Source organism: Cucumis sativus, chromosome 2, assembly GCF_000004075.3.
Source record: "Cucumis sativus cultivar 9930 chromosome 2, Cucumber_9930_V3, whole genome shotgun sequence".
Lineage (NCBI taxonomy): Eukaryota > Viridiplantae > Streptophyta > Magnoliopsida > Cucurbitales > Cucurbitaceae > Cucumis > Cucumis sativus.
The window spans coordinates 18,677,774-18,690,001 of NC_026656.2; the positions used below are offsets into that span (position 1 = coordinate 18,677,774).

The 12,228-nt window shown below is 35.4% G+C and overlaps 3 protein-coding genes and 1 long non-coding RNA gene across 7 annotated transcripts; 2 read left to right on the forward strand and 2 right to left on the reverse strand.

Moving 5' to 3' along the window:
- The first annotated feature begins 39 nt into the window (after positions 1 to 39).
- On the forward strand, positions 40 to 2,516 carry LOC101221500 (mediator of RNA polymerase II transcription subunit 18). 2 transcript variants are annotated; one of them, XM_011651295.2, is made up of 5 exons: positions 40 to 229; positions 556 to 655; positions 940 to 997; positions 1,089 to 1,445; positions 2,029 to 2,516. In XM_011651295.2, the coding sequence occupies exons 1-5, from the start codon at positions 194 to 196 to the stop codon at positions 2,129 to 2,131; spliced, it is 654 nt and encodes a 217-aa protein (XP_011649597.2). In that variant the 5' UTR covers positions 40 to 193; the 3' UTR covers positions 2,132 to 2,516. The 2 variants fall into 2 exon arrangements, with proteins under 2 accessions (XP_011649597.2, XP_011649598.2); XM_011651296.2 differs by lacking the exon at positions 40 to 229 and having other exon boundaries at positions 929 to 997.
- Positions 2,517 to 3,649: 1,133 nt separating this feature from the next.
- Positions 3,650 to 8,981, forward strand: LOC101221261 (protein DA1). 3 transcript variants are annotated; one of them, XM_004152667.3, is made up of 12 exons: positions 3,650 to 4,562; positions 5,190 to 5,345; positions 5,541 to 5,631; positions 6,022 to 6,157; positions 6,398 to 6,518; positions 6,605 to 6,688; positions 6,996 to 7,115; positions 7,391 to 7,603; positions 7,722 to 7,784; positions 7,939 to 8,057; positions 8,329 to 8,387; positions 8,487 to 8,981. In XM_004152667.3, the coding sequence occupies exons 2-12, from the start codon at positions 5,232 to 5,234 to the stop codon at positions 8,807 to 8,809; spliced, it is 1,443 nt and encodes a 480-aa protein (XP_004152715.1). In that variant the 5' UTR covers positions 3,650 to 4,562; positions 5,190 to 5,231; the 3' UTR covers positions 8,810 to 8,981. The 3 variants fall into 3 exon arrangements, with proteins under 3 accessions (XP_004152715.1, XP_011649599.1, XP_031737024.1); XM_011651297.2 differs by having other exon boundaries at positions 5,217 to 5,345; XM_031881164.1 differs by lacking the exon at positions 3,650 to 4,562 and having other exon boundaries at positions 4,586 to 5,345.
- LOC116402121 lies at positions 6,118 to 7,059 on the reverse strand. The gene is made up of 2 exons (XR_004214555.1): positions 6,879 to 7,059; positions 6,118 to 6,789 (listed from the first exon to the last, which is right to left on the reverse strand). It is a non-coding gene; the product is annotated as an uncharacterized LOC116402121 (long non-coding RNA).
- LOC105434754 (protein LYK5) lies at positions 8,923 to 10,871 on the reverse strand. The gene has a single exon (XM_011651887.2). The coding sequence runs from the start codon at positions 10,853 to 10,855 to the stop codon at positions 8,960 to 8,962; it is 1,896 nt and encodes a 631-aa protein (XP_011650189.1). The 5' UTR covers positions 10,856 to 10,871; the 3' UTR covers positions 8,923 to 8,959.
- Positions 10,872 to 12,228: the final 1,357 nt, after the last annotated feature.

A 12,228-nucleotide genomic window follows, 5' to 3' on the forward strand; every position in this document is an offset into this window, starting at 1 on the left:
TTAACAAACAGTTCGATGTGGCTATGAGATCGAGACTCGAGAGTAGGATTTGGAAGAACCCTCCATTCATCGTTGGTTCAAACTTTGAACTTGAAGGCAGTGGAAGTGGAGATACAGCTTGGAATTTGAAGCTTCGGGATATGCCCATGATTTCAAACTGAACCAAATCCAAGTGGCCGCAGCTTAGACTTCAATGGAGTGTGTGGTTCAGGGCATAATTGAAACCCAGGCAAGTTCCTTTTTCCTTTTCATTTCTGATTAATTTTCTTCTAGGTTTTCCGTTTTACCAAGTATAATTCATCTATTCTTGAAATCTACTCAACCCTTTTATTCGTTCTCTTCATAAGATCTTGAAATAATAAGCACTTATGTTCTAGTTGACCCTTGAATCAATGTCTTCCTGCATTCTGCTAATGCTCGCCATTCTTTATGACTATTATCTGTTATTGTCTACCACTTTCAATGAAGGTTACTTTTTCCCTTGGTATTCCTTACTTGACAGTAGCAAGAAGTTTTGTGCTTTCGACTTTTATTCTTGACAGTTTGATTCTGCAGCACGTTGAAGCCCTTGAGATACTTCTTCAAGGTATTTGCGGCGTTCCTAGAGAAAGATTGAGGCTCCATGAAATATGCCTAAAAAGTGGACCTAGCCTAGGTATCCTTGTTTTTCTTTATCCTATTATTTCATATTTTGCATTCTTACCATCTGATGGTACTTTTAAGTTTTATACTAGTTTTTTTTTTTTTAACCCCTGATTTCGTTAGCTAGGGTTTGATTATATAATATTTAAATTTATCTTAATCCCTCATAAGCTTTTTGGTCAATGGGTGATTTAATTGAGTGATTGATACAAGTAGCATTTCTCCAAGTAAAATGGAGGTTGTAGTTTGCTTTTATAATACAATGTCTTATTTCGTAATCAATCAGCATGATTTTAGGTGCTGTAGCATCTGAGGTTCGGATCTTATGCGACCTTGAGCAAGCTGAACCGACATGGTATAATTTGATATTTTGTAGTAATGGTGTGTTGTTTACTTTGGACTTGAAGCCTAGTGAACTAATGAGAACTGTCTCCATGAGTTTTTAGGACGGTTAAACATATTGGAGGGGCAATTAGAGGTGCAGGTGCTGAACAACTCTCTGTTCTGGTTAGGACAATGGTAGAAAGCAAAGTTAGCAAGAATGTGCTTCGTTTATTCTATGCACTTGGCTATAAGTTAGATCATGAGCTGCTGAGAGTTGGTTTTGCCTTCCGCTTCCATCGGGGTGCCCACATAACAGTGACAGTTTCATCAGTTAATAAGATGTTAAAGCTACATTCGACTGATGAGGCTGTACCTGTAACGCCTGGTATACAGCTGGTGGAAGTGACAGCCCCAGCAACTTCTGATAACTATTCTGAAGTAGCCGGGGCAGTGTCGACTTTCTGTGAATATCTTGCACCGTAAGTACTTCTATTGTTAATGAACAATTTCAGTTGATGCATATTCAACAACCTATGAACACTGGAGCTTGATGTTGATTTGAGAAAACCCTCCTTATGTATAGTATATGTGTGTCATCTAACCTAATTTGAACATGAAACGATTCACAATTATCAATCACAATTTGTATGCTGATTGAATTGTTTTTTGACCTCGGTCAGTGTTTAGAAAACCCACTGAGGCCCCTTAATGAAGCCCACTTAAGGGGTGCACGTCAATGTCTTAAACCTGATTTCCTACCTTCTTTTTTGTGTACCATGCAAGAATATTCTTACCATCTTCACTAGAAGCTCTATTTTTTCTGAACGTTTTATCATCCCATTAATCATCATGCTATTTTTCTTCATACGCTATCTTTTTTTAGAGAATACTGACCAGGGCAAAAATAGAGATGAATGAAGTTAAAATGAATTGTTGTATTTCTGCCTTCTGGTATATAGAACGAATTAGAGATCAAATCCCAAATGTGCATGTCTTTAGCTTACTGTTTGTACTTTCTAAAGAGCGACAAAATCAATCTTTCTTCCTCTTTTACTTGTACAGGCTGCTGCATTTGTCGAAACCAGGAATATCCACAGGTGTTGTTCCTACTGCTGCGGCAGCTGCAGCCTCTCTTCTATCTGATGGGGCAGGAACAACAATGTAGATGGTTCGTTACAATGGTTGAACACTGACTGTTTTCTTTGCATTTGAAGTTCTTGATCCATCCCTTTCTGAGCTTGAAGGTTCTCTTGGTATAGATATGGTGGCAGTAAGTTCTGCTGAAGTTTAGGAGTTAACCAAAACTTAATCTAGAAATGATTTTCTATAGTTCCCATTGAGTTTAAAGTAGCAGCTAGGCTGTAGCATATCTCTTTGATATCTTCAAAGAATGAAGCTTATATTTACGTAAATATCTTCAACTACCAGATCTACTCCACCTGTTCAGAATTCTTTTTATCTAAATGATTGAAGAATTATATCGCATTTTGGATTTAGGAATTTTCCAGTGTACATAATCTTATTCATGAGTTGTAAAGGAAAATTTTGAATGTTTGGTTGTGATAGTCTTAGGAGTTTTATTTTAAATTCAAAAATTGGATTCTAGTTTTAAGAAAACCTTTAAATTTGTTTCATCTATAAATCACAAAATTAGTCTTAATTATACTGCAATATTTTGTTAGTTATATTTATGAATATAACTTATGTCTAAAAAGAGCAAATTTGTAATTTATTCTAAAAATTTATATAATAATTATTTTGTATTGTTATATAAGTTACAATTAATATATATAATATAAAAAAAAATTAAGTCCATAATATGACCTATTGTATTTCTAATTTTTATATAATTACATTGAATGTAAAATTCAAAAAATTGTTACATAAAATCAAAACAATATTTTTTCTTTTCAAAATCTACTTGTAATTTGATTGAATCTAAAAATATAAAATAAAATCTAGATTTCCTACTAAATTAAGTCGTAAAGTTTTAAAACTATCCCACAAACAAAATTGGAAACTAAAATATGAATGTCTGATTTTATATTTTTTAAAAAAGGGAATTTAATTGAGAAAAATAGAAGCTGCAAAATAAGTCAAATTTGATTTTTTTTTCAAAAATAAAAGAAGCAAAGGGTGGAAGAAATTAAAAAAAGGAGGAGTTTGAAATGAAGAATTACTTTGGGTTTAAGTTTGAAAAAAAGTCTCAAAAGGCAATAAGTCAACATTTTAAATAAATTTTACTTCAAACCGTCACTATTGACATTGAAAAATCAAATGCCAACGCCAACCCACTCTTTTAACCAAATTTAATATAACTCTTTCTCCAACTATAATCTTTAACCCATACATTTCTTTCTTTCTTTCTCTGTGTTTTGTCAATTTTCAGTTCAGATTGACACCAAAACGCAAGAAATAGTCAGCATTAGGCCAAAGTTTATTTTCATATGAAAAAATAGATATACATTTTAATAGTAAAGAATTATTTTTGGTTTGATGGAAAGGAAAAGAAAAATGTTAAAAAGGAGTTTGGAAGAGTCCAACAATTGGATGCCAACATGTAAACAAAAGTCAAAGAACTCGACAGTGCAATGATTTTTCTTTTCTAGTGGTAAATTTTGTTCTAAATTCAAAGTTTCTTAATCATCAATTAACTAAGATCCCTTCGACTTGGAATGGAACTTTATTGTTCGTAGAGGCAATGGGGTTCGAATCTTTTATCATCCACACCATTTTCCTTTAAGAATCTTTCAACTTTTTTTCCTGCTTCTTCGTTCCATTTCTCCACTTTTTACTAAAATCTTTCTGAAAATTGTTTATGTAACATTTTCCTTTCCTTCTCTTGTAATCGTTGAAGAAATCAATCTATCTTTTCACTTCACCTGCCCACTTTCCCACTTTCGCTTTATCATCTTCTTCCTCCTCCTTCGCTCTTCTTTCCCCCTTTTTTCTTCTTGTAATTATAAGCATAACGCGCCATTCTAGGAAGAGAAATTATACATTATTTCATGGTTTTTTTTTTTATGCCTTTTTCTTCCTTTACGCTTTCTTCTCTTAGAACCCTTTTGGGGTTTATTGTCGTTGGGCAGAGTTTTAGGGGCCCCCACGTTCTGTATGTCTTCTAAGCATTGAATTCTTTGATTTTCCCCAACTGGGTTTGATGTTTCTTCGTCATTCCCTATTGGGTTTGGATTATAATCTTCTTTGACTTTGAATTTCTGAGAAAATCAACTTCTCAACCGATCTTTGCGTGTCTGCTTCGCCGTATTTCTATTTGCTGATGTATGAATGTGGAGAATAGCTTTGGAACTTTTCTTTCCGTCTGTATTCTCTCAATTATTTTCACGCTCTTGGCTGCTTTTCTTTACAAAAATTACTTGAAATTAAAAAATTATATCGCTCCCTTTTTTCCATCCCTGAATAGATTATTTGCTTACAAAGAATAAGAGAAAGGGGGAGGGGGTGTAAACGACTGAAATATTGGTTTATGTGATTACGGCGTAATTCTGGCTTTCTTTTAGCGAATTGGGATCTTTTCCTTATCTGGGTCTCTGCTACTTCCACCATTTGTGCAGCTTCTTGATTGATTTCTGGAGGTAAGTTGCTGAACCCACTTTTTTATTCTCTTCCTATTTCCTTATCTAAAACTAATTGAATTTGAACCTTAGCTGAGCTGGAAGAATCTCTCTCTAATTACAGATGGTTTTTAGGGATGCGGTATTGTCTTTAGATGTCAAAACTTTTATTTTCAGGAGAATTCTTCTAGGGCAGGAGAAAGAATGGCTGTGTGTTGTTCTTATTTTATTTTCTTATTGGTTTAAAGGGTTGTATTGATTGGGTGATTAAGATTGGATGTTTCTACAACAATGGATGAAAGTGTTTATATGATTGAAGGATGCTGTTTATTTGAGCCATTGGTGTTCCTTTTCAAGCGGTTTTTCCTTCTAATGTTCTTCAAGCATGTTAGACATTGGTCTTTCCTTATTTTGTTTAAGGTTTAGAATGAATTTAATCCTCGTGTGTTTTGTTTCCTCTTTCCCTTTTGCGTCATATGTATAAGAGTCTTGGTATATACTAATTTAACCATTGCTCTGCTCCTTATATTCAATCTTTTGAGGATTGATGTAAAGCTGAAACTATCAATTAGAGGGATGTATTGGATGATCTATGACTTCACTTATGTACTTCCCTTTCATCATTTTATTGGCTCCGGTTTTTCCCAGGTAAATTTTTTCATTGATCATGGACAGATAAGACTAAGCACCATGGGTTGGCTAAGCAAAATTTTAAAAGTTGGATCTGGTCATAGAATAGCTGAAAAGAATTACCAAGCAAACTATGAAGAAGATCCGAATTCTCATCTGCCCTCAACCTCTGAGGTGATGTAAACACTACTGGCAATCATCACTTTTTTGTTGCTACTTTTAGTTTCCAGAACAATTAGACATCATCGATCGTTTAACCAGTTATATGAAAAATCTTTAACCTTCAATGTTGAAACTTCTAAGTTGCCTTAAATCTTCAATCTTATTATTTCATCAATTTAACAAACTGTGGTGGGAACTCGAAAACAGGGTTTATGGTCAGAGAACGAGAATGAAGACATTGATCGTGCAATTGCAATATCACTTGTAGAAGAAAGTCAGAAGGCAAACAATGTAATTGGTGAGTGAAGTGTCTGTCAAATCTTGCTTCAATTACTATTCCAACGGCCATCTTACATTTCAAAAGAAATTATTGTTCATGTTCCTTATTCTTATTTACAAGAGAATATAGGATGCACAACCTTACTTGAATAGGATTTGTTCTAAGTCTGATATTTTAAGTACTGCACACGTTCTAGTTTGTTTCCAAGACAATTTGCATCACAATTGCCGAATAGCAAAATGAATATCTGAAATATTAAGATACACAGTAAAGTGTTTTGTGGTGTTGCGGTCAAATGACATTAACTTCTCAAGCATTCATATGTTTAAATATAGATATGTTGTATGCGACTCTTGATTATTTGTTGTAAGTAGGGACTTATACATGAGTTATTGAAACTTTTGATAGATCGTGATTATCAATTGGAAGAAGATGAACTTCTTGCCAAAGCAGTACAAGAAAGCCTCAATTTGGATTCTCCTCCACAATATACAAGTGGAAACATGTATCAACCTTATCTACCTCAATATCAATTTGGTTCCAGGTACTAATGTTCATTTCCATCTCTAGCAAGAAGCTCTTATCTTTGTTTCTATTAGTACTTTTTTGAAGCTTCTCAGCTTTTGAGTCTATTTAATTTCTAAGAAAATAAAATCTTGAAACTTTTGGGCTACATTTTACAGTGTGAACCTTTTCTTTTCTTTGTTCAACGAATTTATTGTCAACTAACTGATGAGAAAAAGAAATATGACAGTATATTTTAACAAGTTTTGAATCTGGTTAGAATATGTGCTGGCTGCTATAATGAGATTGGCTATGGACGTTACTTGAACTGCCTCAATGCATTTTGGCATCCAGAATGTTTCCGTTGTCGCGCTTGCAACCTCCCAATATCAGACTACGAGGTGAAAATTCTTTTCTACATCATTCCAGAGCTAAAAGTATTTTTCTTGGCTCTCTCTTACAAGACATGATCCTTTTTTTCTTATAGTTTTCTACTTCTGGGAATTTTCCATACCATAAATCTTGCTACAAGGAGAATTATCACCCAAAATGTGATGTTTGCAAGCACTTTGTAAGTACTTTTTCCGGTCCATAATCTCTAACTTGTAACTGAGGTGCTTTCTTATACTGCTTTCTGATTTAATGAGGTTGTCTGGGTAAAGAGTGAACATTCTGCATGTTGACGAAAGCATATCTTAGTCAATTAGCACGTTGTAATGTTGGAGAGATTTCTATTGTGAAAAAGAAAATATCACGTTTACCATGAGTTGTGATGTTGTTTCTATGAATGGAATTAACATATACAGAGTATGTTTTTCATCAAATATCTACTTATAGTCAATTGGTGTTGGGATTTGGGATATGTGTCTCATGAACAGATTCCAACAAATCCTGCTGGTCTTATTGAATATAGGGCACACCCTTTCTGGATCCAGAAATACTGTCCGTCTCATGAATATGATGGCACTCCTCGATGTTGCAGTTGCGAACGAATGGAGGTTAGTGGCATTTCATTTGGGTAAAGTGGTTAAATTTACAATTGAGACTTTCAAAATCATTTTGAAATATGCTTGTATTAATTCAAATCAATATCATTTTTAAGCATGATTTTTATATAATCAAAATGGATTTTAAATGAATTTTGAAGTAATTTTTAACATGTCAAAAGTGCCCTTAGTCATTTTAGAAATCACTCTCAAGCAAATATGCTGTAAGTTCATCAAGAAAATCTTTGAACTCTTAGACCAAGTGTTGGATTTTTTGTATTTACCAGCCACAAGAGGTTAAGTATATTCCACTTCATGATGGTCGAAAGCTTTGCCTCGAGTGTCTCGACTCTACAATCATGGACACAAAAGAATGCCAACCTCTTTATCGTGATATACAAGAATTTTATGATGGTTTGAATATGAAAGTAGAGCAGGATGTTCCATTACTTTTGGTCGAAAGGCAAGCACTAAACGAAGCAAGAGAAGGAGAAAAACATGTAACTAAACAACCCCTTCTCAGCTGCAGTATTTGATGTTGTCTGGTCATCTTTTAATTGCTAACCAGTCATTAAGACAGTACTGTGAATCTGTGTTGATTTTTCTCGTCCTTGCTAGGGCCATTATCATATCCCCGAGACAAGAGGACTGTGTCTTTCGGAGGAACAAACCATTAGCACTGTAAGAATTTCTTCCTCTCCACTCCCCTTTTGTCTTTCTTTTTTCCTTAGGTTATGAATCAAGCTCATTGATCAAATCCCAAAGGTATAATATTCCCTTTGCACCAAATAATAATAAAGAAACCCCCCAGAGATTTAACTCATCTTACTCACAGGTTTTAAGGCGGCCTAGATATGAAAGGGGAAATCGAGTATCGAGCACAATGTCGGAGCCCTACAAATTGACACGACATTGTGAGGTCACCGCAATTCTCATTCTGTTTGGTCTTCCTAGGTATGTAATAATCTCCATTTCATTGTTTTAGTCTTGGTTGTTTGTTGAATGGAGTATTTAGTAGCTAAGTAACTTGCAAATTTTTTGCATTAATTATGTTAATCTCGATGCCCCCCATCCTCGTTCTAAACCAACAACCTTAAGAATATGTTATTTCTATCCATATTTCAATGGAATTGTTAAAATTCTTGAGTGTCAAGAGAATGAGTACGACATAATGGTATATTAGTACTTATGTATCTTTTGTAACTGGGATTCTCAACGTGCACAGGTTGCTTACTGGGTCGATTTTAGCTCATGAGATGATGCACGCATGGCTACGTCTTAAAGGTGCGTTTTACTTCATTTGGATTTGACCAAAAAAATTACAACAGCTACATTCCCGTTCTGTTGTTTGATATTCTGACAATCATGCCACGGTTTTTAAAGGTTTTCGAACTCTCAGTCAAGACGTGGAAGAAGGTATCTGTCAAGTTCTAGCGCATATGTGGTTGAGTACGGAACTCATGTCTTCCCAAGACTACAACGATGTCGCCTCGACCTCATACTCTGCTGCTCCCACAACATCATCAAGAAGAAAAACCATGTCCAAATTTGAGAGAAAACTTGGGGAGTTCTTTAAACACCAGATAGAGTCGGACATGTCCCCAGTGTATGGAGATGGATTCAGAGCTGGGCAGATGGCTGTGCATAAATACGGTCTTCAGACTACCCTCGATCATATTCAAATGACCGGGACCTTTCCTTATTGAAACTGGAGATTTGTACCTTTAATCAATAGCAATTCTTTTAATTTCTTCATCATTTCTTTTCTTGGCCTTCCATATTTACAGCTAAGGCCAAATTCATAGAAGGATCCCCTTTGTGCAGATTAAGTTAATTAGATTCATTTAATTTAATGCCTATAATTCCACATTTGTCTCTGCCTCAATTCTTTCTTCATATTGATGGCGGTCGCCATATAACAATGTCAACAGTTGTAGCTTCTGTAAATGAACCTGAATCTTTAATAGAGATGACACTACCTTCCCCATGCTCGGTCGCTGTTCTGGTTCTTGGTTCAAGCAGGCTGTACTTAGCTTAACCATCAGTTTAGCAAACTCCATCTTCTGTGTTTCTTTAATGTTGGAATCGATAAACCCGGCCAGTTGAACTTCCATATTGTCTCCAATGTTGTGTTTCATTGAAGAAAGTAGTACCTCTCTACCCCCTTCCATAGAAACAGCTTCTTTTCCAGTAACAAGCTCCAAGACCACCACTCCAAAAGCATAGACGTCAATCTTTGGAGTTACAAGTCCTGTCTCCTTGTACTCTGGAGCCATGTATCCCTTTGCCCCCACAGCATTTGTGGTCAAGACAGAGGCTCCCGTGGCTCTTTCTGTAACTCTTGCCAAACTAAAGTTCGAGATTTTGGCTCTTAAATTGCTGTCGAGAAGAATATTGCTGCTGTTGATGTTGTTATGAACATAGGCAGGCTCTGTGAAGCTGTGAAGATAGTGAAGTCCATTAGCAATGTCGAGAGCAATTTGTATCCTCTTCCTCCAGCTTTGTCTCTCTTTTCTGCTGCCTCTATTGAGCCATTCTCTCAACGACCCATTTTCCATAAACTCAAAAAGAAGGTAAAAACGACCATGGTTTTCACAAACACCCTCAAGCTTCACTAGATTGAAATGGTAGACTTTCTTCAGCATGTTAACTTCTTTAATGGCGTCCATCCTTGTTCTTTTCACTGCTAGTTTCATCTTCTTGCCAAAAGTTCCTCTGTACACAGATCCATTTACTCTGTTCTTAGGACTGAATCTTCTTGTGGCTTTCACGATGTCGTCAAACCCGAACACTTTCACAACTCTATCCATGCTTGCAATTTCGACTCGAAGATCAGCAGGTGGCGTCCACTTTCTGATCATGTTCTTATCAATCTTAGAATCCATCCCCTTTGCTCTGGTTTTGTAAATGAGAAAAAATGCAAAAGCAACGACAACAATGGCTAATAGAAAGAAACCCGCGCCTTTTGCGATTTCAACATAAATGTTTCTTGTTGATTCATTCCCCCGCAAATTAGCAGTATAAGAGGATGGCAATTTAATTTGTGAACTTGATGGTTCGGTTGACAATGGAACTAAAATCGTCGAAAAGGGAGATAGATTTGGATCATCTTCTTCACTAAATCCATTTGCTTCAAGAACACTCTTCTTACTCACATTGAATTTTTCCCCAATTTCAGAAACCCTCTCGCCATTACCAACCAAATAAGTAGCCAAAAACTTGACCCCAATTCCAGCCTGGTTCCCGGTGGGACAGGCGCATCTAAGCGGGACGAGCAAAATCATACCAGCCCGGAGATTCAGTTCTTCAAACCCATTAGCGAATTTAAGAGCCTGGCAAGTTACAGAGCCCTGGTAAACCTCAGTAGCCGCAATGTAATAGGTATGAGATTGCGATAGAACGAAAGAGGCGTTGGCCTGGTAGAATCGGGCGACGCAAGAACAGTGAAGCGGAACGACGACGGGCGTGTTTGGAGAGAAAAAGGAGAAGACGCTGACGTTGTTGGCTACGGCGATTTGAGTTGGGTCTGATGAAGTAAGATTGGAAATGGAAGGAACGGAATCGTAAGGGGGTTTGGATTTGAAGATGAGGAAAGCCCGGCAGGAGGTTGGTCCGCCATTGCAGGAGTAGAGTCCGGTCAGTTGATTGTCGTCGGAGGCACCGCCGCCGCAGCTGTGCGGTGTGTAATTCTGTTGAGCGATAACGGAAGAAGAAATTAGGAGAAGAGAATAAAAAGTTGAAATTATTTTCATTTTGATTGCATTTTGCTTAAAACTTAATCGTATCTATTTAAATTAAAAGGGTAAAGATAAGATATAAGAGATGTTTAATTAATTCACTAATTATAACTAATTAAAGATGTCCCCTTAAATCATTTTTTTAAAAAAAATTGTTTTTCAACTTTTGTCTTTTCTTTCTTGGAAGCTTATCCATGGGTTTATATGTTCTTCCTATTGCTTCTCAATTACAATATCTCAATTACATGCTTAATTATTATTCATAAAATTATTACAACTTATAATTATTCTAATTATTTTGATATAATTAAATATTATTTATTCATGTTAAAATGAACTAAAAAAACAAGTTTAACTCAATCCATGGACTAACAAAACTCAAGCTTATAGAGCCCATCAGAGGACTCTATAAATATAAAAGTTAGCGCAGAAACAGGAGAAGAACTAGAAAATTCATGAAGTCGACCACTCCTCGAAGATCAAAATTCTTTTGAAAATGTGTTTCTTCAATTCAAGTGTAGGCATTCTTTACATGTCGCATCATAATCAACATCAATACAAGTTTAACTCTACTGATTTTATTATTAATGATAGAACACGTCTATTTAAAAAGAAAAAAAAGGTTTGACTTCTCCTTATATTATATTTTGTGTGTATTAAAATAAAGTTGGTTGATTCATCATGTGAATTATAAACATAACATAAAATCCTTCAAATTGGAAGCTAACTTCCATAAGTTACTTTCTAAAAGATTACATAAATGAAGAAAATGGTTCATGGATGTACCCTCTATATAATATAATATAATGTTCTTTGGACTTTTCTATGACTTGGAATCTAATAACCCCAACCATTCTACAATTTCTTTATATATATATATAGTGTTGAATTGGTCAAGATTTGATTGTGTCAAACAATGAGAAATAAAAATCATCAAAACATATTCCAATTCAATTCCTAGTAGCCCTTTTTTTTTTCTATTCCCTATGTATAAGAAAATAGCTATTTGCATTAACTTATTTAGTATTACCAATCAAGAGATTAGCTTTCTTGGGGTTTACTACTATTCAAGGGATGGGCTTTGATAATAAAAGAGCTTGAAGAAGGCCAGCCCAATAATTAGGCAAAAGCCCATTTGAAAATTGGATCTCAAAAGCGAGGAAGAAGAAAAGCCCATAAGAAGATCGCTTAGAAGAAAAGATTTTGTTTGGACGTCGTTTTATAGAAAGCGTAATCCGGGAGGCAAAAACAACATATGATGTATGTATGATTTCCCCTTTTCACCAACCACTCTCTTTCACCACCCACAAATACTAACAAACAATACGTCTTTACGATTACGATGTTGTTCGTGGTTTGAATTCGCTCGCAAATACTTCAATGAAACT